General features: G+C 42.3%; 1 protein-coding gene across 8 annotated transcripts in view; it reads left to right on the top strand.

Moving 5' to 3' along the window:
• Positions 1 to 25339, top strand: part of CREBBP (CREB binding lysine acetyltransferase) — a 128966-nt gene that overhangs the window by 62382 nt on the left and 41245 nt on the right. For 6 of the 8 annotated variants that reach the window (XM_082428661.1, XM_082428658.1, XM_082428657.1 and 3 more), the window contains exons 4-8: positions 13159 to 13399; positions 14742 to 14855; positions 22684 to 22926; positions 24337 to 24439; positions 24656 to 24802. In XM_082428661.1, coding sequence (XP_082284787.1) covers positions 13159 to 13399; positions 14742 to 14855; positions 22684 to 22926; positions 24337 to 24439; positions 24656 to 24802 — 848 coding nt within the window. The remainder of the gene's footprint in view (positions 1 to 13158; positions 13400 to 14741; positions 14856 to 22683; positions 22927 to 24336; positions 24440 to 24655; positions 24803 to 25339) is intronic. The other 2 variants (XM_082428660.1, XM_082428659.1) reach the window with 1 other exon arrangement.

The raw sequence follows: 25339 nt of genomic DNA, 5'->3' as shown, positions 1-25339 counted from the left end.
CTGACCTTCATGATGGGTCTGGGATTGTTTTAAAGGAGCACTGTTTCGAAGTGGGACACATCTTGGGCTTATCTAATCTAAGAAAGTTTGGTGACCAAAGGGACCTTATCATCAGTTTCTCTCACAGAGTCTCCTGTGGGGCTCCCCATTGCGGTCTCCTACAAGAGTTCTTTCTTTCTATTTTTTTTTTTAACATCTTTTTTGGAATATAATTGCTCTACAATGGTGTGTTAGTTTCTGCTTTATAACAAAGTGAATCAGCCATACATATACATATATTCTCAGATCCCCTCCCTCTTGCGTCTCCCTCCCACCCTCCCTATCCCATCCCTCTAGGTGGTCACGAAGCACCAAGCTGATCTTTCTGTGCTGTGTGGCTGCTTCCCACTAGCTATCTATTTTACATTTGGTAGTGTATATATCATGTCACTCTCTCACTTCGTCCCAGCTTACCCTTCCCCCTCTCCGTGTCCTCAAGTCCATTCTCTACATCTGCATCTTTATTCCTGTCCTGCCCCTAGGTTCTTCAGAACCTTTTTTTTTGTTTTTTAGATTCCATATATATGTGTTAGCATGCGGTATTTGTTTTTCTCTTTCTGACTTACTTCACTCTGTATGACAGACTCTAGGTCCATCCACCTCACTACAGATAACTCAATTTCATTTCTTTTTATGGCGAACACTCCATTGTATATATGTGCCACATCATCTTTATCCATTCATCTGTCGATGGACACTTAGGTTGCTTCCATGTCCTGGCTATTATTGTAAACAGAGCTGCAGTGAACACTGTGGTACATGAATCTTTTTGAATTATGGTTTTCTCAGGGTATATGCCCAATAGTGGGATTGCTGGGTCGTATGGTAGTTCTATTTTTAGTTTTTTAAGGAACCTCCATACTGTTCTCCGCAGTGGCTGTATCAATGTTACCTTCCCACCAACAGTACAAGAGGGTTCCCTTTTCTCCACACCCTCTCCAGCATTTATTGTTTGTAGATGTTTTGATGATGGCCATTCTGACCCGTGTGAGGTGATACCTCATTGTAGTTTTGATTTGCATTTCGCTAATGATTAGTGATGTTGAGCATCCTTTCATGTGTTTGTTGGTGATCTGTATATCTTCTTTGGAGAAATGTCTATTTAGGTCTTCTGCCCATTTTTGGATTGGGTTGTTTGTTTTTTTGATATTGAGCTGCATGAGTTGCTTGTATGTTTTGGAGTTTAATCCTTTGTCAGTTGCTTCGTTTGCAAATATTTTCTCCCATTCTGAGGGTTGTCTTTTCATCTTGTTTATGGTTTCCTTTGCTGTGCAAAAGCTTTGAAGTTTCATTAGGTCCCATTTGTTTATTTTTGTTTTTATTTCCATTTCTCTAGGAGGTGGGTCAAAAAGGATCTTGCTGTGATTTATGTCAAAGAGTGTTCTGCCTATGTTTTCCTCTAAGAGTTTGATAGTGTCTGGCCTTACATTTAGGTCTTTAATCCATTTTGAGTTTATTTTACAAGCGTTATTTCTAATAGAAAGTTCATACGTGTTGGGGTTTTTTGTTACGTTGTTGTTTTGAGAAAAACTAAGAACTGTATTATGGAGACTTTGCCATTCTTAAAGTTGTAATGGAGGAAAATCATCAGGAGTGCTGCTTATTTAAAATTGCTCACAGAAGAATAAAATAAAATAGCTCATGAGAATGGTGTTAGGATTTTGGTCGTGTGTCAGAGAATTTGAACTTGGAGGCTTTGGACGAGGCCCCCAGGCAGCTGCTGATTCATGTTTCTAAAGTGAAGGAAACTGTCGCTGGTACTGACTGTCCATGCAGAGGAGGGTTGTAGAACTGTGTTCTGTGTCCTGCCAGAATAACAAAGATGTGGGGTAGTGCCATTAGCTACGGCTCTTCCAGGGCAAGCTGTGTGTTTTGGGGTTAGTTCTCTCTGTTTCTCAGCGTGTCAGTGGACCCACTGCATCAGTGGGACTGGTTCTTGGGCCCCACCCTGTCCTCCTGGTTCAGAATCTCTTAGAAGAGGGTGAGGAATCTGTGTTCTTGTCTGTCACTGTTATTTGTGAAACCTTAGGTTTTTTCTTTCTCAGTTTTCCAGTGTATGCCACCTACTTCCCTGTAAGGCGGTTCAGGATAATTGCCAAATAGATGGACTTGTTCTTTCTTTTGCACTGGAACTGCAGCTTTAAATAAGCTCCTCCGGTGATTTTGATGTAGATTAGTCTTTGAGAGCCACTGTCCCCTGCAGTGTCAGTGACCTGATGCCCGGCTGCCCCACTGTGGAGTGGGCTACTTTGTTAGTCTTGAGTCCACTTCAGTACTTCAGAAGGCTTCCCTGTCTCCCTCCACCTTTTCTGTCTTATTCTCTCATGATTTTCTGTCCTCCATGTCCAGTTTCTGATCACTGAGGGAGCAAGACTTGAACTGATTGAACTTTGTGAACCCAAGGGTCTCCTCTTTGTTGTTGTCTTTGATTGGCTCATCTCACAGTTTTAGTTGCCCTGCGGAGGTGCTCATGTTCGCATACCATTGTCCACTAGCTCCTTGTACTTCACAAGCATGAATTTAAAATCACCGGTGGTCTAGTATTTCCCTCAACCCTAGGACTGGGGAGAGTGCTTCCCGGCACTCTCGTCCTTGTCTGGAAACGACGAGTGAAGAGTCTTGTCAGCTCTTCACTGTGAGAGCAGTTTCTGTAGAAAATCACTCTGTGGCTATGAATTATGCCTCAGTAATTGAATTGGAAAACAGGGGACAAGGTTGGGAAGTGAGCGCTTGCCTGTAATTATTAGCCATCCAAGTGTTTTTGTAATTTTAGGAGTTTACCTTTCGTATTCTCAACTTACTGCCTTCACCTGTAACTTGAAGATCTCTGAGAAAATGTGTATGTGAGTGCTTTGAAGAATAACTTTTAGTTCTAAAATTCTTATTAGTACCTGTATAAATCTTTTCTACTGTTTTAACTCATCCCCTTTTGTTTTGGCAATAAATATCAGCTGGGAAACATAGCCTAAGCACAAAATATGATGTGTTGCGAATATCAGGAAACTATAAATGGAGAAAAATTAACAGTATTCTTTGATATTAGGAACCAACTGTATGTATTGCAAGTGCTCAATCAAGATCATTTAACTTCTTTCCAAGATGAGTTTCCATTAACCAACAGTGTCTTTTCTAGGGTCTAATTAGCGTAGCCTTTTCTTCAGTGAAACTTTCTGGGTAAAACAACATAAATTATCTCCAGAGACATTCAGCCCTCTCACTTCATGTAAAGTAGAGACTCGGTAGGAAGGTTCTTCATGTCTAAACAAGCTGCGCCCACCACATACTAGTGCTGGAATTTCTGCCTGCTCGATAGCAGCAAATACAGGTGTTTCTGGAAAACGAAGTGACCATTTTAAGAAGAACTCAGTAGACACCTTAAAAGATTGTATTTAAAAAATTAAAAATAAATTTAAAAAAATTTTTTAAATAAAAAATCTATTTTTTAAAAGGAAGAAGAACTCAGTAGATAGCACATTTAATGGATCTGGAAGGAGATAGTCGTAGCTACCAAAGATGTAAGTGCAATACTGTGTCTGAAGAGCCAGGAACCACAACAGTCTTTTTGCAGCCCTAATTACCCTAACTTCTTTTTACTTTTTTCCACAATTATCTGAAATGGCCCTAAGGCTCAAGTCACCAAAAACTAATTTTTCAGTCAAATGATTAATTTGCCAAGTTATCAAAAACTTACTGTAATAAATGTTCTTGAAGAATATGTTCATATATATTGGTGGTCAGGAAGATTATTCCGTAAAAGTTTTTTAGTAGATTGGTAATTCTCATTCGGTGCATGGACCTGATGCTGTGAAGACCCCTTAACTCAGTTAAGACCTGCTGGTCTGGTTGGCCTGTCACCTTGGCTGTTGGAATAGATTCAGCAGCTTTTACCTTTTAGGGTTTCTTTGCACAGGTGCATTTGACCACTCAGCCCTCCATGGCAGACTGACTCTCTGGGTCGGAAAGAGTGACCTTAGGGTAGGGGAGAGAGTGGGTCTGTCCAGTTGTCAGTCCTGTGCCTTTGCCCTCTGGCTCACCCATTGAGTTTTCTTTCTTGACTTAGCCATTTGTTTTCTGCTGTGAAATCACAGCGTTTCTGATTTGGAAGATTGCTTAGAAATCATTCTGGTCCAGCTTGCTCATTTTAAATTATTTCCCTATTGAATTTAAATCTTAAATTGTAAGGTAATCTTATTTTTTAAAAAAATCAACAAACACCAAGCAAAAAGGAGAAAACACAAGAAACATTATTCCTTCTATCTAAACAACTATGTTCTGTTTCTTACCAACTGATCTTTATCATCTCAGGTGATTATCACTTCTTCCTAGTTTGATAGCTCTGCATTTAATGAGCATATTCTTTATTTTATGACTGCAAAGCTTTGTGTACCCAGCTGTTCTAGGGTCCTTCTGGGGAAATCAGAACAAGCAAATATTGCAGAACAACGCTTTGTCCCACCTGGTGTTTGCTTTGGTGTCATTTTCTGACTTTTAAGTGGAGGTTGGGAAGAAGTAAAGTTTCCAGGTGGGTCAGGGGAGTATGTCAGAGGAGTGTGGGTCTGGACTCCATCAGTAATGTAGAAGGTCTGGGCCAGGTTGATCCTGAAGGGCCATCTCTAGGAATCCCAGCCCAACATGAATTGGGGGCAGTGGTTGTGTGTCAGGAGGAAGCACTTTCATTCCCTCTTCTGTCTTGGTCAGTGTCTGCTTCTTACTGTTCGCATTACAGAGTCCTTTGCAGACATTATAATCTGTTGTTGGACGCTTCATGGAAAATAACTTCCTTTTCTAGAAAGAATGCCAGAATAAACTTTATTATACATACTCCTTGTGCATATCTGTGATTCTATCCTTAGGATAGAATAAAGGGCATTTTAAAAAATGGGGTTGGTGCTGATTACTCAGACCTATGTAACAATAGCGCAACCCTAATAAAAATACATCAAACTGCTTTAAAAATTAAGGAATACACCAGAATAAATATAAAATGTTTGCGTTTCAAGGTCGTGTGATGGACAGGGGTGTAAAATGATGGTTGAGTTATGGTGACAAGTGACACATGCAAAGAGCAAAGATCTAGCAAAGACTGAAAAGGGGTGAGTGGGCTGTACCCTCCACAGCCCTTAGAGCGTGTGCTTTGTGTTCACCTGCTGTTATTCATCGTTCAAAATGTTGACAGGCAGGGGTGGGGGGGTCACGATTGCACCAATGTGACTCCCACACCATGGTAACCTCCCCCTTCCATGATTAGGAATTGCATGTGATCTGATGGGCGTTACTGAAATGCAAATTTCATATATTTTAAGGCCTTTAATGGATACTGTTGTATTGCCTTCCAACAAAAGCCACGAACCAGGTCACTAGTATTGCACGATGCTCCCAAGGCTGGGGATTATCACTCTGTCCTTTGATAGGAGGAAACGGTGTCTTTTTATTTTGATTTGCATTTCTTGATTACTGGTAAGAATTAAAGTACTTATGTTTAGTATGCTGTTATTTTTGAGTTGCTTAGTTCCTGTCCTTGGCCAGTTTTTCTGTTAGATTCTCTTAGAATGCTTTATAAAGCAAGGTGGGCAACCCTCTGACAAGGTGGGCAGCAGGAGGGTTAAAAGGTGGACACTCTGCCACAACTACTGAAGCCCGTGCGCCTAGAGCCCGTGCTCCGCAACAAGAGAAGCCACTGCAATGAGAAGCCCGCGCACCACAACGAAGAGTAGCCCCTGCTCGCTGCAACTAGAAAAAGCCCACGCACAGCAACGAAGACCCAGTGCAGCCAAAAATAAATTAATTAATTAATTAAATTTAAAAATAAGAAAAAAAGATGGGCACTCTACTGCTAGATCCCCCTCTCCACCACTGCCCAGTGCCACTTTGGGCCCTGAGTTAGTCCTCCCTTGGGGATGGGTGGGTGGGTATTAAGTGAGCTGATGCTGTTGGGCGCTGAACACAGAGCCTGGCACAAAGTCCTTGAGAAATAAAGACTGGCCAAGGAGAGGAAAAAGAATAATACCTGCAGTGTTATTTGCTTTGTCTTGTGTGTTCCAGATATTTTTCCTAGTTTGTTGGTTGCCATTACAGTGGCCTGGCCCTGGCGCCTTCCCGTTATGCATGGCTGCCGCTACATCAGAATCACCTGTGGCCCTTTTGCTCTTAAATGTTTTGTTTTATTCTAACTGTAAAAGTACATACATGTTCATTTTGGAAAATCTTTAAAAAGTAGAAAGCTAAATACAATAAAGCACCCCCTGTGGAACTTTAACAAATAGAAATGCCTCTGGCTCCGCCCCAGATTTGTGAATCATAGTCTCTGGAAGGGACAGATGGGGAATCTGTATTTGAAGAGGCTTTACTGGGGATTGGTTAGGAGCCACTGCTTTACATATTTTTATGAAGGCCTTTACCACTTTTGCATTACAAAATATTCATTTAATACTTTCTAGTACCTTTACAATTTTATTTTTTATATTAAATTGTTCATTGTTTTCTCCTGATTCTTCTGATCCCCCCCCCCGCAAAGTGGAATGTTTTTTGTTTATAAAAATAGTGGACACTTGTAAAACATTCAAACAATACATAATTATAAACACGATCCCACCCCTGCCCAGAGATAACCACCAAATAATCTTAACAAAGTTTTTCTAAGAACAGGTACAAAATATAAAGTTAATAAAGAAAAACCAAATGACTTTATGGTACTATTTTATAACTTTCCTTTGTAGCTTAATATGTTACAGACAGCTTTTCATGAAAGCATGAAGGTCTACATTATTATTGTTACTAATTTTGTTTGCCTCAAATAATCATTTTGCTGTATCTCACAATTTTTGGTGGGTCAAGGATTTGGATAGGGCTTGGCTTTGGGCCCTTACGTTCCATGTGGCTTTGACTGGGGTCACTTGAGGTCCACCTTACTTTTCATGACTGCATATGATTTCATGAGGTCTGTAGCCATAATTTTTTTTAATTAGTCCGCTTTTGATAGGCATTTAGGAGTTTTCCAGTGTTCAGTGATTTAATCAAGGCGTGGTGGCTGTCTTTGTACATACATTTTAGCACACTAGTCCGGTTACTTCCCTAATAATAAATTATAAGAAGTAGAACTACTGGATCAAAAGAAATGCACATTTTTCTTTTTGATACATGTTGCTTTCCAGAGTCGTACTAAATTGCATTATCACCAAAATCTCTGAAAATTGCTGTCTCTGTACCCTCATTGATACCATTTTTTTTTTATCATGGTCATATTGATAGGTGAAAGATGCCTCTTTGTTCTAATTTCATTTCTTTGATTAGTGAGATAGAACTCATTTTAAAACAGCTTTACTGAGATATAATTCATGTCCCATACAGTGTTCCTTCCCCCTTTTAAAGTGCACAACTCAATGGCATTCAGTGTATTGTGCGACCATCACCAACCACAATTTTATTTTATTTTTAAAATTTTTTCTTTTTTGATTAATTAGTTTATTTTTTGGCTGCGTTGGGTCTTCATTGCTGCACACGGGCTTTCTCTAGTTGCAATGAGTGGACGCTACTCTTCGTTGCAGTGCGTGGGCTTCTCATTGCAGTGGCTTCTCTTGTTGCGGAGCACGGGCTCTAGGCGCACGGGCTTCAGTAGTTGAGGCGCATGGGCTCAGTAGTTGTGGCTCTCAGGCTCTAGAGCGCAGGCTCAGTAGTTGTGGCACATGGGCTTAGTTGCTCCGCGGCATGTGGGAGCTTCCCGGACCAGGGATCAAACCTGTGTCCCCTGCATTGGCAGGCAGATTCTTAACCACTGTGCTACCAGGGAAGTCCGCCAACCACAAGTTTAGAACATTTTCATATCCCAGAAAGAAACTCTGTACTTGTAGCAAGTTCCTTCCATTTCCCCCAGACCTTCAGCCAGATGCAACCACTAATCTATTTTCTGCCCCTATGGATTTACCTATTCTGGACATTTCATAGAAATGGAATTATACAATATGTGGTCATTTGTGACTGGCTGTTTTCACTTAGCACAATGTTTTCAAAGTTCATTCATGTTGTAGCGTGTATTGGTACTTCCTTTTTTGTGGTTGGATTATATTCCATTTTGGATATATCACTTTTTTCCATTCATCAGTTGATGGGCGTTTAAGTTCGTTACACTTTTTTGGCTGTTAGGAATAGTGCTGCTACAAACATTTGTGTACATGTTTTAATGTGAACATATGTTTTCAATTCTCTTGGGTGTATATGCTTAGGAGGGGAATTGCTGGGCCATCTGGTAACTCTAGGTTTAACCTTTTGAGGAACTGCCAGAGTGTTTTCCAAAGTTGCTGTTCCATTTGACGTTCTCACCAACAGAGTGTGTGAGTCCAGTTTTTCCACGTGCTCACCAACAGTTGTTACTGTCTCGTTTTTTAAATTGTAGCTACCCTAGTGGGTGTAAAATGGAACCTCAGTGTGGTTCTGATGATGGCTAATAGTGCTGAGCATCTTTTCATGTGCTTATTGACCATTTGTATATCTTCTTTGGGAAAATGTCTGTTCATATCCTTTGTCCATTTTAAAAAATTAGGTTCTTTTTTTTTTTTAATCCGTTTTAAGGGTTTTTTTTAACACAAGTGCCTTATCACATCTATGATTTGCAGATGTTTTCTCCCATTCTTTGGGTTGTCTTTCACTTTCTTGATGGTATCTTTCAAAGCATAACAGCTTTTAATTTTAATGAGGTCCAATTTATTTTTTTCATTGATGTGGTTTGTGCTTTTGGTGACATATCTAAGAATCTGTTACCTAATCCAAGGTCATGAAGGTTTACTTCTGTGATTTTTTTTCTAAAAGTTTTATAGTTTTAGCTCTCACATTTAGGCCTTTGATTCATTTTGAGTTAATTTTTGAGTATGATGTGAAGAAGGGGTCCTCCTTCATTCTTTAGCATGTGGATATCCAGTTGTCCTATCCTTTTTATCACTGTTGGTTGGAAAGGCTATTCTTCTCTCCATTGAGTTGTCTTGGCACCGAGGTGTAGAACGTTTTTTATGTTTGTTGTTTATTTATTTTGTGAGGTATCGGTACATTTTTTTTTTGCCCAACTTTTTAATGGAGTAGTATCTTTTTTTTTCCCCTGAGTTCTTTATATAATAAAAAGTGCCACAACCTTTCTGGAAAATAATTTAGCAACATATATAAGGAGCTTTAATAATGGCCCTATCTTTTGACTCACTGTTTCCACTTCTCAAAAACAACCATTTTCCCTGTTTTTCACTTTTTAAGTTTTGCTCTGTTTTTCTTTATGTTAAGTTTTTCTTATTGTCATACTAAAAATATTTTTTTCTAGTATTTTTATCCATTTTAATATACTTTATTCACTTTAATTCACCTGGAATTTATTTTATATTTTAAGGTGATACACGGATCAAAGATTGCCACCACAACCCTCCAGTTTAAAATACCACCTGTATAATACACTAATTTTATATGTACATGTATCTTTTTCTAGACTTATGTAAAGAAATCTATAGCTTTATAGTTTTGGTATCTGGCAGGATAGATTCCTCCTTCATTCTTAACTGTTTTCCAAAATTTTCTTGGCTATTGCAAAAATAAATAGTTGCATAAAATTATAAATTACTTTGGGGGGAATATGCAGGTTTTGTTCTGTATGTTTAAAGGGAGGTTCTTGTCTAAGCGCTTTTTTTCCATTCTCCATGCCCGCCTGGACAGTGGGGACTGAGCAGGGAAGTTGGTAGAGTCTGAAGGCTGCTTCTGACAGATTTCTGCAGGAGTTCATACACCTCTTCTGTCTTGTTGAACACCGGTCTGAGAGAGGAGGAACTTAAATGCTCCCTAAGTTTGTAAGCACTTTGCAAACTGGAATAGCCTTGAGCAAGCAAGTACATGGAGTTATATGGGGAAGGCCAAACACAGGGACACGAGACATGTCTTCTCTTCCATTTTGCTGCAGACTCAACTTCACCATCCATTATGTTTTTTGAGACACATGTAAGCAGTGTGTAGAGCTTATTAAGCATCTACAGATAGACCAAGTATAGACCAAGGTTTGAATGTGCTGTATAGTTTCCAGCCATGCTATTTTTACATGTTGAGGTTTCAATATACTGTCACGTATAGTTCAAAATATGCTATATTAAGAACATCCCAGATGAGAAGCAATGTGTTAATTTTTAATAACTTTAAAAAGTCTTTTATAATTTAATCATAAGGTTGAGATTTTTACCAGATTTTTGTATATTTTTTTTTTGTATGTAGCATTTCTGTATTTTAAGAAATGACTTGATTCTTCAAGTCAGTGCCATGAGAAAATGGGGGAGGGTGGCAGGAGATGAAGAACCTTAAAGACAATAACCAGATGTAGGGTTTGGGTCTGAATTGGGTCTTGATTTGTGCAGACCAGCTCTAAAAGACATTTTGGAGGCAAGTAGAGAAATTTATATAGGGACTAGATATTAGCAGATATTAAAGAATCCTTCATTTCGGGCTTCCCTGCTGGCACAGTGGTTAAGAATCCGCCTGCCAATGCAGGGGACACGGGTTCGAGCCCTGGTCCGGGAAGATCCCACATGACGCAGAGCAACTAAGCCCATGCGCCACAGCTACTGAGCCTGTGCTCTAGAGCCCGCGAACCACAACTAGTGAGCCCGAGTGCCACAACTACTGAAGCCCACGCGCCTAGAGCCCATGCTCCGCAGCTAGAGAAGCCACAGCAATGAGAAGCCCGCGCACCGCAACAAAGAGTAGACCACGCTCGCTGCAACTAGAGAAAGCCCAGGCACAGCAACGAAGACCCAACACAGCCAAAAATAAAAACAAATAAATAAATAAATTTATTTTTTAAAAAAAGAATCCTTCATTTTGTTAGATGTGATAATGGTATCCTTTCCTCTCTGTTTTTCCATATGTTTGAAATTTTTATAAATGCAGAAGAGACCTAAACAAGGATCTTCTTACATTTCTCATATTCTTCTATTCCTATTGATTTCCACTTGGACTTTCTAGTCCATGGGAATAAGTTTGATCAGTTCTGAAACATTTAACATTGATACTGAATGCTGCTGGGGGCATAGTCACAAGCTATTGGAGCTTTATTTTAAAGTACCAGAAAAAAAGGAGAGGGTACAGTTTATGCCCAATCATGGGAGATTGGATAAACAAGTGTATAGCCACATGTTCACTACACATCATACTACAACTTAATGGTATGGGACAGAACCTGGAGTAAATACGAAGCCAGATGGTTCATACGTACACATGTGCCTAGGAAAAAAGACTGGAAGAAGAAATACCTGTCTACGCTTCAGTAGTGGACTCCTGGCTGTCAGGATTTCACATGTTAATTATTTCCTTAGTTCTTTTGCTTTCCACATTTTCTACCGGGTGCATATATTGCTTTTATAATCAGGGAAAAAATAGACAGAAGGAAAAGAGGCTGTTTTCTCTACCAGTCAGGAAGCTCGACCTCTCAGCTTGAACTTTGTTTTTGCTTTGGATCCTAGTTAGGCTTCCAGGGGTTGTGCTCCTGAGGAAAGCCAGGCGGATTTTGTACACACTTATTTTCTGAGTTCTCATCAAGATAAAACCAAAGCACAAAACCCTGTAACTTTTAAAAAATGAGCTTTGGTTCATTAAGAAATATTTTTATACTTGGTTTTCCCCTAATTGCAGGTGTATAGTTTTGATTCTTAATTTGGAAAATCAGAGTGGTGGTGTACTTCATGGGAGGCACTGAGTGTTGTGAAATCAGGCCAGGAGTGTGACTGTCAGAGCAGAAGATTAGAAATCCCTGAACTGTGGATTATATTGTTGCATATTAGGAACATTACATTTCTCTGATTTCACAAGTTTCTTTAGTAAATTTGTGTGAAGAATGTTGGTAGTTGGTAAAGAGTAAGAAGGTGGTCTCCACAGGTCACCTTTTCCATTTTCTTTGCAGTTAAGAGATATGGTTGGTCATGCCTATTACTTTGAAAGGCTGAGAGCAGCTAAACTCTATTTTTGAATCTTTAGCAGATCATCGAATACTTTTAGAAAAAATATTGTCAGATGTCTGCGTAGAAATTTTAATGGAAGGCAAAGCATTTCATAAACATTAACAATTGTACTGGGTGGTTGTATTCAAGATAAGTGCTGTCTTCTTTTTTTTTTTTTTAACTTTTTATTTTATTTATTTTTTGGCTGCGTTGGGTCTTCATTGCTGCGCATGGGCTTTCTCTAGTTGTGGCGAGCGGGGGCTACTCTTCATTGCGGTGCGCAGGCTTCTCGTTGTGGTGGCTTCTCTTGTTGCGGAGCACGAGCTCTAGGTGCTTGGGCTTCAGTAGTTGCGGCACATGGGCTCGGTAGTTGCAGCGCGCAGGCTCTAGGGCGCACGGGCTTCAGTAGTTGTGGCGTACAGGCTCAGTAGTTGTGGCTCGCGGGCTGTAGAGTGCAGGCTCAGTAGTTGTGGCTCGCGGGCTGTAGAGTGCAGGCTCAGTAGTTGTGGCGTACAGGCTTAGTTGCTCCATGACACATGGAATCTTCCCGGACCAGGGATCAAACCTGTGTCCCCTGCATTAGCAGGCAGATTCTCAACCACAGTGCTACCCGGGAAGTCCTGTCTTATTCTTTTAGGAGAGGTAATGAATGCTGCAAGTATTGTCCTTCTGGTCACAAGATTATGAAATCCAAAGGGTGGCTGTGATTCTTATGCTCCATCAGATATTTGCAGTGGGTTGTGATTGGTCAGGCAATCTTTTTAATTAGCTTGAATCATATGAAATTTCCAATGTTTGGTCATTTGGGCCTAGAGAAACAACAGTTTCATATGGTTGAACCTCATGTAGTAACAGCTTTTCGTGCACTTGTATGTATTGTAGAGTGAATTGGGTTTTTGTTACTACAGTTTAGAATAAGCATCGCTTTCTTGCTCTCAGATGATCATACAAAAGTGAACTTTAACCAGCCTTGCTTCTGAGTTGGTTTATTTCTGTGCCTCTGGATCTTCCTTAAAGTTGCCAATGAGTTAAAGAGAACCTCACCAGCTGCCTTCTCTCTGTGGCTGATACTATCCATCAGCTTTAACATTAGTTTGAAAAATAATTAATGAACGTGAATTGGAACTCTGAAAGCTTATTAAAATATTTTTATTAATTTGTTTTATTTTAGTCTCAGATGCAAACATCAGTGGGAATTGGACCCACACAGGCAATTGCAACGGGCCCTACTGCAGATCCTGAAAAACGCAAACTGATACAGCAGCAGCTGGTTCTACTGCTTCACGCTCATAAATGTCAGAGGCGAGAACAAGCAAATGGAGAGGTTCGGGCCTGCTCTCTCCCACATTGTCGAACCATGAAAAATGTTTTGAATCACATGACACATTGTCAGGCTGGGAAAGCCTGTCAAGGTAAGTGCCATTTTCTGAAGTCCTGGGGACAGAGCTTAGGACGAAATTTGTCTATTATTCTCAGGCACCTCTCTTGTTAATAAGGTTCCCACCACCTACGTCCCCACACGCCGACCAGTCAGATGCCTTTGGACACTTACCTGCTGAGGAGAAAGGCGATTTGGTTTTATAATATTCTGTGAACTTCTGCTGGCTGGGGCTGTGCCCTGCATTTGTTCTTTTCTGCCTTCCTCTGTCACGGAAGACTTTTGTCCCTTCTTGACACTGTCTTCGTCATAACTGTCTAGATCACGGTTTTCTTTTGGACAGTGTAGCTCACACACATGCACGCATGCACACGCCCTTCCCAGAACCTAGAGCATCTGTCTTGCAGTCGTTTTGTGTGCCAACACTGCCAGGGGCCCACTGCCTTGCTCCTCCACCTTTTCGTCTTGAGGTTCATTGGGATACTGGTGAAGTTGTCCTGGGTGACTGTCTGTGACGTGGGGAACTATGCACCGTATCATCCCTGCCACTCCTTCCTTCCCCTCCAGGAGGGGGACTCAGGCGAGTCACGTGCCCCTCCCCGCCCCCCGCCTGCTCTTCTATAGCAGACACCCCAGTTCTCCCGAAGAGACTGTTTCTTACTAACAACTATACTTTCCTTTAATCTTTATTCTCTTTCCTCCTCTTCAAACTTGTGCTCCTAAACCTTGGGGAGAGTCTCTCCCTGATCTCCCTCTTTCCCTTGTGACATTTGTGAGTCCCAGGTGTAACCCTGATCCTGATGGAAAAGCAGAGGAGGGTCATGCTAGACCTTTAGAAAGAAGTGACAGCACCTTCACATGGAAGTAAAAATAAAGACAGAGGGACCAGGCACAGCTGCCCTCTCAAGTACTTTGAGAAGTGCCCAGCGTCCCCGTCAGAGTCTCCACAGACCTCTCATTTGCTTCTGTCTGTATTTCTTCAGCTATAGTATTTAGATGGTTTCATCCTTAAACATAATGTAAGATTTTTATTGTAAACAGTGACATCGCAGAATTATTATTTGTTCTGCCTTTCATTCCAGTTGTGCAGTATTTCAGGTCGAGTAGTTTTTGTTTTGTTTTTGATTTATGGGCTGAACCTTATTCACCATCATTCATAACATTGCTTCTATGGGAAGTTTTTGTTTGGAACTCTCAGTAGTTGACTTACAAACTTTTTGGAAAATTGCCTGTTTGTAAGTTGAGGACTGCCTGCACTGTGCTGTGGTTACACTTGTTACCATTTTTTTATGGAAGCTGGCATTATAATTTAGGTGTAATTGAAAGCGTGACGATTTGGATAGAAAAATAACATCTCGTTGTTTTTCTGGTCATAGTTGCCCATTGTGCATCTTCACGACAAATCATCTCTCATTGGAAGAACTGCACACGACATGACTGTCCTGTTTGCCTCCCTTTGAAAAATGCCAGTGACAAGCGAAACCAACAAAGTAAGTGAGCATTGTGGGTAGAGAAGCTTGGCGATGAGATGATAAGCTATTTCTAAAGAGAATACAGAGGAGTAGGTAGGAAGCAGGGCAGAAACTACTAACCGCAAAGTATAGTGGGCGCAGAGGTACCAAGGTGGAGACCTGAGGGTGAAGCTCAGCTTAGCGAGTAGACAGGTCCTCCATGTGCTCAGCGACGTGGTCGCTTTGGAATCCCCCCCACCCTCCACCCCCAGCACTAGAATTGGTCACAGCAGAGCAGTGAGTGCAAAAGAGGAGCGTCGCTTTGTTCAGAGAGCCGAGAGCCAGCATGATGACTCTTCATGTTTCTTGACAGATACTCAGTATCTGAAGATTTGAGTGTCATGTCACTATAATGACGGCGACTTCGGGGTGAGGGGTGGAGTAGACTGGACACTTCTTTTGGAATTACTCTAAAGTAAGTTTTGAGGACTCCGTGTTCTAGAAGAGTCAGTCAGGGGGTCAGGGTAAAATCCCCCGTGCAGACGTTTAGGAGGTTTTCCTCCTTGGAGATGCAGTTCCCAGACCTAGTTGCATAACTAACAGCTTATTCAGCACAAATTGAGAGTCTCTGCACCAGGACTGGCTGCATCTTGATCGTCCTGTTGTTTTGTCATCTTTCCAGTCTATCTTTGTAGCCTTTAGCTGATCGGCTGAGCAGCGCCCTGCTTAGGAGGCCTGCGTGAGGCTCCCAGGGGCTCCCTATAGGCATCAGAGCAGGGAAAGGATGAGCATCTCTCCCGAATTTTAAGTCCCTTCCTGTCATTTCCGAGGTGAAACTGTGGTCTTTGGGTGTGTCCCTCAGTTTGGGCAGATAGGCCGTGCCCTTGGATGTCGTGTCACCCGTTGGGCTGGAGCTGCTCCCCGTGACTCCAGCACCGTCGTCTTCGTCTTCCTCCACCTCATCTGTGCCGTCTTGCCACCCTCCCCTGTTTGTCGTTATGTGTTCATTACTCTCATTCTTCTTGATCACCTGCCTCAGACCCCACTTCTGCCTGCAGAACATGTGCTGCTTTTCTTTCTGGTTGTTTCCGTGTGGCACAAGGAAAGATGGACAAGCACACTGTTCCTCAGAGCACTGTGCAGCCCACATGCTTTCCTCTCAACAAGCCCAGCTCCTGCCTTCCAGGAGGGTCCCTCACGAGCCTGCCCCACATGGCTGGGTGTCCACGGCACAGGAGAGATGGTCCAGGGCCACAGGCCTGTCATCCTCCCTCCCTCCCTGCAGAAGGGGTCATACTAAGCTTCCTTTAAAAGTCACTTTCCTAAATCAGTTAAATTTTACTTTGATTAACCAAAAATTGAATTAATACACAATTTTCCAGGACATCTCTTATATAAAGTGAAGATCTAGGAGTCTGGGTCTTCTAGAACCAGATATTTGGGACAGTAGTTCTAGTGGAATGCAGTCTGGTTTTCCTTCAAGTTAGTGTAAAACATTTTTTTTAACTAGTATGTTGTGACGGTTAGTTTCTTGTGTTTTAGGATGTATTTTAGTAATAGGCTTTTTAAGTGCCAAAATATTCATTTGTCGAGTTTGTGGTTGTACAGTATTAATTCCGTGAGTAATGAATTAAGACATCGTTCTTAACTTTTAACTTGGGGCTGTGGATTTTCTGAGCTCTTTTGGTTTTTAATATGTATTGCCATGACAATTGTAAAGATTTCTCTTTTTAAGAAACACTTTGTGTGGTTTTTGTTTAAAAAAAAAAAAAAAAGAAAAATGAATGTGGGTTTTTTTTTTTTTTAAAAACTCCTTATAACTGCCTGACTGTTGTGACAATTGATCCAGTGCGTGCTCTCAGAAGTGGTAAACCACAGTGTTTCTCCTAGTCATAATGTAAGGTGTTACCAGGGTGATTTTATAATATAAAGTCACGGAGAAGGTGTAAACTAACTTTATGCAAGGTTTTGGCAAGTTTTCATGGAAGAAATGAAAGTGCTTTCTTTTTTTTTGTTTTTTTACATGCTTCTCAAATTACGTTTCTGCTCTGAGTCTATTCCTTTGGCTCCAGCACTATAGTTTTGTGAGTACAAAGGACTTTGATAGGATGAGCAAGAAAGTTGCAGCAATATCTTTTCTGTAAATGTTTGTTGCTGTTCCTCCTCTCCTGAAGCAAGTTGTGCTTATCATGTGTGAAACGGGGTTTAGGCAATAGAGAGGAAGTGTGGATCTGACCCTCTAGCAGCTGAGAGTCAGCTCCACTGTTAGAATATATCCAGTTGACCCTTGAACAGCTCAGGGGTTAGGGGCACCAAACCTCTGCACAGTCAAAAATCCATGGCCCGGGACTTGCCTGGTGGTCCAGTGGGTAAGACTCCGCACTCTCAGTGAAGGGGGCCTGGGTTCAATTCCTGGTCAGGGAACTAGATCCCACATGCATGCAGCAACTAAGAGTTCACATGCCGAGACTAAGAAGTCCGCATGCCGCAACTAAAAGATCCCACGCGTCACAGGTAATACCCAGCGCAGCATAAATCAGTCAGTCAGTCAATCAAACCACGGCCTTCCCACTGCATTGGCAGTTTGGTTCCTCCATGTCTTTGGTTCTGCATCTGCAGATGACAATGTGTGGGTGTCATATTTGCTGTTGAAGAACATCTGTGTGTACGTGGACCTATGCTCTTCAAACCCGTATTGTTTAAGGGTCCGCTGTACATTAAAAATGATGTGACGATGGCATCAGTCAGAGGAGTGAGGTAGAGGCAAGTCAGTATTATCAGCAGTCCTGGCAGGGAGGATCGGAGTGTGCTGGAGGGTGGGGCTGGGCGAAGCCCAATTTCAGTAAAATAACAGTGGAAGAGCATTCTAGACAGCACAGCTGATATGCCTGCAAGGGCACTGATCTGACTGGATTCAGAGGTTCCTGTGCTATAGTAAGGTTTGTAGTGGGTGGTAAGGACCCCTGGGGACTGAGACACACCTGTGTCCACTGAGGCTGTGCTTTCCAGGCAGAGTTTCCCACAGATGCTCACCCTACCTGGTGCACACATCCTACTTATCTAACTTCTCTCACTGATGTCTCTATTGAGAGAACCTGCCAGAATCACCAGTGGAGCCTACACAGTGGTCATTGAAAGGAAACTCAGACCTCTTTGGCCTGTGTTGAGATTTTAATTTTTCCTTGAGTTGTTTTCAAGAGATTCTGCAATCACTGATCTTGAGTTACCCATCCCTTATAGAGATAATAAGATTTTATTGAATAATTAGGACTTTGCAAGGTATATACCGAATGTCAGTCCTGGCATCTGACTCCCAGTAAATTCCAGTACTGTACAGGGTGGCAACGGGGACAGGGGCTGTGGGAACACATGACCGAATTCCCTATTTGAATTCATGTTGCCTCATCAGTGGGGTTATTGCTACTCAGCATGTGGTCCTCAGACCAGCTGCACGGGCACCCCCAGGTTGTGTGTTAGAAATGCAGAAACTTGGACCTCATCCCAGACCTCCTGTGTTACTAGACTACATTTTAACAAATTCCCAGGTGATCGGGACATGCTGCTCTGAATGCCTTGAAGGGTGGAGTGTCTGTTCTGGAACTTTTGAGAAGGTGTGAGTTGTTCTCTGGGGGAAACCACGGGTTTCCCAACTCAGACCAGAAGGACTGTCAGAATGGGTGCCCCAGGGTCAGCCCCAGAGCCACACCAGCCCACTCACTGCCCAGGGCTGCCTGGGCCCTGGGCTGCACCTCGACGTGAGCCTCCACAGGGTCTCAGTCGGCAGTCCCCAGACCTGTGACTTGAATACCTCTACTGGCTTGATGCTCACTACCTGGCCCTGCTGTGTGTTCCAACTTTAGACCCCTCTGATTGTTTGAAATGTAGTCCTTCAGGGTGTTGAGTCTTCCTTAAAACGTGCCCTCAAGACGCCTGCCTGGTGGTCAGCGAGCACTTGTGGGATGGCCGCCTGTTCCACCTGAGGGCTCCCCAGAGACCCTCAGCCACCTCTGACAGCCCTCGGCTAGGGGCGGGGAGCGGAGGGGGCAGGGCAGCCTCTGGCTGTAGGGACAGAGCATTGGGCTTGTTTGCCCTGATTTAAGTACCAAACCTTCGCTGGTGATAGACTTCATCGGAATAGCTTTGTCCTTGCTCTTCTGGGAGACACAGGGTTGCCAGTTCTGAGTCGTTGGCTTCTGAGGAAAACCTGCTGCAGGGCGTGCATTCTTGCTTGGTGGTGGCTGTGATGGGAGGCCTGGCCCTGGGGCTCGGGTGTTCCCCTTTGTCATTGTGCCCTGTGCTGTGCACATGAAGATGCTGGAGAGGAAGGGGGTCCTGGTGCACAGCGTGTGTGAAGCCCCGTGCTGTGGGAGCAGCTCTGCAGAGACGTCTGCGGGTCTGAGTAAATTTCAGCTTGGCTTTTTCAGTGGAAATCTAAGTGATGACCAGGTAGTAGATGCTTTGCCTGCTCCGTGGCATGTCCCCCACCAACCTCACAAAGCTTTGGAGTTCAGTGTGTCCGTTTTCATTGGATTTCCAAATTGAGCACAGTTTTATTGAGAATGACTGAGGACTGGAACTTCTGGTGAATTGAATGTTGCAAAGCAGCAGTGTATAGCGTACATGGACCCTATCCGTGAGGCTTTGTGCTCACTGGGGAAGGACTGCCTTGAAAAGTGGTGGGTGAGTCCTGGGCAGAGCCAACTATGAAACTTGGCCTTTTATTTCCTAAGTCATGGGCTCTTGGTATAGCTGCAACAGAAGGGGAACGGTGTGCCAGTGGAGGGGTTGGGGGTGTTTTGACGTAGCAGGAATGCCAACTGATACTCAAGGGAGAGGAACCCACACTGTATTGAGATGTATTGAGACACTGTGTGATGTGATATTCTAAGGATTGATTGTGTATGAAACATAGCATTGAGCTCTAAGAAAGAAAACGATGTAAAAATGGTAAAAAGAACAAGAGGTTTTGACATTTAAAGAGGTAAATGGGAATTCCCTGGTGGTCCAGTGGTTAGGAGTCTGCACTTTCACTGTGGGGGCCCAGGTTTGATCCCCGCCTGGTCAGGGAACGGATATTGCACAAGCCTTGCAGCATGGCCAAAAAAAAAAGGGTAAACATCAGTACAGCAGGCTGCATTCTCAATGATACCAGATAAATGAAGCCTTGCTGTTTTAGCACTCCTTTCATTTTTGTTCGGCCCTAAAGCCCTCAGTGCTGGGAGGGCACCTGCTACACTGCCGCAGCTCACCTGCACCTCGTTTCCCTGTGCTGGACACCACAACATGGGAAGACTCCAGATGCATCGCACACTGGTCCACCCTTTAGGCAACGTGCAGGGAAGAGGAGATGAGCACCATTGAATCTGATAGGGGGTCCAGAGCTGCAGCCTTACATTTGTCAGTATTATCAGATAAATTTGTTGCTCTCCCATCAGACCCTCTGCTCCGTGAGTGCATATCCCGGAGCCTCGCAGAGTCCCCAACATCCAGTCCGCACGCAGTCTGTGCAGCAAGTTGAGCGAATGAGTGAGCGAGAGAGTGCAGGAAGCTCAGATGCTCAGAGAAGCAGAGGCCTAGGAGGCGCTGGGGGAATTCAGCGAAGACTAACTGCTGCCCAAGACACCAGCAGATGTTCACGGAGAGCTAGAGCATCTAGCGCTTTTACCCCTTTCAATCAGCTGTCACCCCCATAGGAAACGCCTGTGTTCCCTTACCCTTATGAGATAATTTGTGTTATCTCATAGCAGCATTTGGACTCAAATTGGGCCATGCATATATGTTAGAGAAGCTTTTTATTTGTTTGTATTTTGTTTTCCTTTGTCTCTAAATTGTTAGAAATGTCAATTACCAAATGCTTGCTTGTCTTCAGATGTGTTTTCTTTGAAAATAAAAAATATAGTAATGTTTACATTTAGGACATAAATGCTTTTAACACAAACAAAAAATGCATTGACCATGTCAGCAGCTTCCACGAGACGTGCTGGCTGCCCCGTAAGTGGCCTTGGGCTTGGGAATGGCATTTGTCCTAGGATGGGGAATTTTGGCTAAAAGGATGGCATTTGGGGAAGTGTGGACGCGAATGGATTATAGTAGGAAGAAGTGGTCACTAATGCATCTTCACCCAGAAACGGAAGGCCACGTATACCTTGTTTCTTTAAATTCCTCTCCCTCCACAATTGATCAATATGTGTATCAATGTAGTCTGTGCCTGTTCTTTCTTACACCACAAGGTGATAGAAAAATAAGTCATCCTACCATTATCACTTTCCTTTTTACATCATAGTTCTTTTAGAAAATTTAGCATGTCAGTTTCAGGAGTACAATGTCATGTGTTTAAAGTTTTGTGGAGTATTAGCTATTAGGAAAAAAATACTTTCATAAGGTATTATACATGACTTATTTCAGCTACATGCTTGTCATAAAGTGTACCTTGGGAGTTGATTTTCATTTATAATAATGAGGTGCTTGGTGTGTGTAATTGTGTCTAATGAGCATTAATGAGTTTGAGATCTGAATATCCTTATTAGAAAAATTAATAGTATGGAATGTGTAATTATCAAGTTGTGTTTTTTTTAACACATTTCGGTTTAATTAAGTTACGCTGATAAGTATTTGAGTTGTTTATGTTATAGTTGCACTGATGGTAATGTGAGACTATTGTTATTACACATAAGGTAATTGAATTTTAAAGAAAGGCTTTGTGATAGTGTTTATGTATCAGAGATCATATGTTTATAGTATCAGTTTTATAAGCTGCTGTTTATGACATGACTATAAAGTTTTAGGAAGTTGGAAAGAAAGGAGCTCCTTAAGAATAAGAATAAATGGTATGACATAAAACTTCTGCCATGTGTTGAGTGCTCAGCAAATGAGGACATTTGTATGGATGGATGGACAGACAGACGGATGGATGTTTGGGGCCATCTCTGTTAACTTTGAAGCCCTTGGAAATGGGGCTCTTTATGTTGCCACAGAATTTTTCCTTTAGTCTCTGGGGATCAGGCAGGAAGAAGGGTAGCTGGAGAGAACACCCTGCGAGCCAGCCGCAGGCCAGGCCATGGGAGCCGAGGTTGGCTGCCGAGGCCGAGCATCTTGATGCTCAGTTCTGAGTATCAGCGGTGCTGAGGGGACGCCAAGCCTCGGTCCATCACTCATTTCAGCTAGATAGTCACTCTGTCAAGTACAGCATTTCTCGAACAGCTTCACATAGCAGAGAGCTCAGCATGGTGCCCTCCTGCATAGGAAACTCGTAGGAGAGAAAGGTGTGGTGTTAGCTGGTCACTGTACGCCGCAGTTTCAAGGAAGTGCACTTTTGTTTTTTGGAAGGTCGTGTCATAGATCTCAAGTTATTAGTAAGTAACAAAACTGACCAACTAGGTATCACCTCTGCTCCTTCTGTTAATCCTTCTGTACCTATGCAGGAGAGAAGTGAAGGACTTGGGGGAGCGGCAGCAGGAGGGGGCTCCTTAGCTCATCTCAGTGGTGGCTGATGACCCCCAAAGAATCAGAAACTTTCTGTTGTTACACGTTTGCTGTTTCCTCAGAACCGACCTCTTAAGAGTCTCTAGATTTAATACATGATGACTTTGATTAGGTAATCACTGATATTGTGGTCTGTTGTTTTCTAACATAGAAGCTTGAATTTTTCTTCAGCTTTTTGCTCTTCAACTACTGCTGTGCAGAATAGATGAATTGAATGGGATCCTTCTCTCTGCACAGTTCCTTTCCTGGTAGCATTGTTCCAGTGCTTCGTGACATACATAGGTGGTCTTCTGATAAAATTTTACTTGCTTTTCAGTAGTTTTAAAATCATTTGCGGACTTCTCCCTTTTACTTACCTTTTTTGTTTGTCTGTTTGTTGTTATAGCCATCCTGGGGTCTCCAGCTAGTGGAATTCAAAACACAATTGGTTCTGTTGGCACAGGCCAACAGAATGCCACTTCTTTAAGTAACCCAAATCCCATAGACCCCAGCTCCATGCAACGAGCGTATGCTGCTCTTGGACTCCCCTACCTGAACCAGCCCCAGACGCAGCTGCAGCCTCAGGTTCCTGGCCAGCAACCAGCACAGCCTCAAACTCACCAGCAGATGAGGACTCTCAACCCCCTGGGTAGGTGAAAGAAGTCTCAAGAATTTCTTTGTCCACATGCAGCATTGGGAATGACAAGTCTTCCTGGAACCCAAGGCTGTTTTCAGTTACTGTTTTTAGCTACTGTTTTTACTTTAAATTCAAGTTAATATATGTATATATTATGGTGATGATATCTTTTAAATGATTGAAATAAAAAACTTCCAGGAAACGGCTAAAGTGTTGGGTGCACTGAAGATGTTACAGGCTTGTAAAATGAATAGCATTTGCAAATGAACCAATATTTTTGTTGCTTCTGTCTGGACAGTTTTCATAAAGGGCATTTCATATGGCTCAGAATACAGAATCTCACAAGTTAGAATTAGGGTTGTACCACTTGCACTGACTCTGAGTAGACCATTTATTTGACAAAGAACCTGAAGGTGGGTACAGCTCTTAGCACGTCTTGGTTATGGGCTACCTCATGGCTGGAGGTGACCAGCCTGGACATGGGCAGGTTAACAGGAATCTTAGAAAATCTCTTCTGTCTCAGACTTCTCCATGGATTAGTGTTTCCTAGTGTCATCTCAACCCATTAATTGCCAGTGTTTCATCATTCAGTCACACCTCTCCACAGTTTTTGCCATCTCTGCATACTGTCTCCTTAATGTTTCTCTTCAAATTGGCATAGTCCTTTTAAACTCAGACTTAAGCCAAACAGTTATGTCAGCAAGTTAAATCAAGGTTGTTGTGCTAGTTTTGTTCTTTTCCTAATAAAATATTTTAACCTTAAAAATGTCCAGTTAAAGACATCTCATCTGTTGCGCTTTGGGAAATAATCACCCTAATACATCTGTAACTCCTGCTGGCTAGGAGGCTGGGTTGGAGCCCTGAAACCTGCATTATAATCTAACTCTACTCCTATTGGTGGTATAATCTGGAACAAGACTATTAACTTCTCTGTATCTCACCTTTTTCTTACTTTAGAATGAATACTGTAGATAAGTTGACCTTTTATCTTCTTCACCTGCACTTAATTTCTATGATTTTTACCTTCTGATATGCAAAAAAAAAAAAGATGATGAACATGTATGTGACAGGTTAGCTTACTTGTTTAAGTCATGATATTAATGAAACCAGAATCAAAATCTGAATCTGCAGATGGATCATTTCTGGTTTTTTTCTGCAGCCACAGGGCACTCATGATGCCAGCCAACCTCCATAGAAATGCCTTTCTTTGGTTATAAAGTGCAGTGGGAAGGAGATTGCAACTGAATTTATACAATTTGATCACTGTTGTTGAAAATATAACTCCCAGAGTTCCTGCCATAGCGTTTATTATTATAAGAATCATTTATCTATATGTGACTTTTTATTTATCTGTTATCAGGACTTTAAAGTGTATATTATAATTCAGCAGTTGGTTGATCTCTTTTCTTTTTGTCTTTCAAGGAAATAACCCAATGAACATTCCATCAGGAGGAATAACAACAGATCAGCAGCCACCAAACTTGATTTCAGAATCAGCTCTTCCAACTTCCCTTGGGGCCGCAAAGTAAGACCCGTGTTTGATTTGGCTCCTATCTGAGTGACAGTTGCACGTGAAAGTGTACTGGTAACCACGGGAAGCTCTTGATTCTTTATAAATGTGTGATGCCCGCCCTTCCTTCCTTCCTCCCTTCCTTCCTTCCTCCCTCCCTCCCTTCCAATACAGTTTAAAGTTCCATATGGTTGGCGAACCTTAGTTGGATAAATCTTACTCTTTCCTTAGCCCACTGATCAGTGACGGCTCAAACTCTGGAAACATTGGAACCCTCAGCACTATACCCACAGCAGCACCTCCTTCCAGCACTGGCGTTCGGAAAGGCTGGCATGAACATGTCACTCAGGACCTGAGGAGCCATCTAGTGCATAAACTGTACGTGGCCACCTCGCCCATTATTCACATGTGATGGAAACATTTTGTGACTGATGGCGATGTGACAGTTTTGCATTTTCATCGATGTCTGATTTAATTCCTGAGTGTTCTCTTGGGTCCCAGGTGATTGTAACCTAGCAGCTGAAGGGGGTCACATGCTTGTTTAGGAAGGCCAGAGAATCCCAGACCCTGCATTCCCAGTGGGTCCTACAGAGGGACATGAACTGTGACCCATGTTGCAGGGGGCCAGGCCTGTTTTCTAAGCTCTGGGATGCACCAGGGACCTGGGATTAGCTAAGAAGCTTAGCCTTATTTTGTGGCTCAAGGTTATACTTGTGGAGACCCCTGAGAGTTGGAGGAATTTGGGCCTAGTAAATACAGATGGCATGACACTACTATCATACAGTTTAACATACAGGAAATTAATAGTTAACTTTCTCCAGTTATTTAAGTTAAATTGAAGGTGAGGTTAACTTGATTCCCTTGGAGATTTGTTTTCTCCTTCATTATTTTAATCAAAAATTTTTATAATAAGTA

This window comes from Balaenoptera physalus, assembly GCF_965194825.1.
Source record: "Balaenoptera physalus genome assembly, chromosome: 16".
NCBI classification, from domain to species: Eukaryota; Metazoa; Chordata; class Mammalia; order Artiodactyla; family Balaenopteridae; genus Balaenoptera; species Balaenoptera physalus.
Note: the sequence above shows the minus strand (reverse complement) of the source record. Positions and strands in the feature narration are given on the sequence as shown.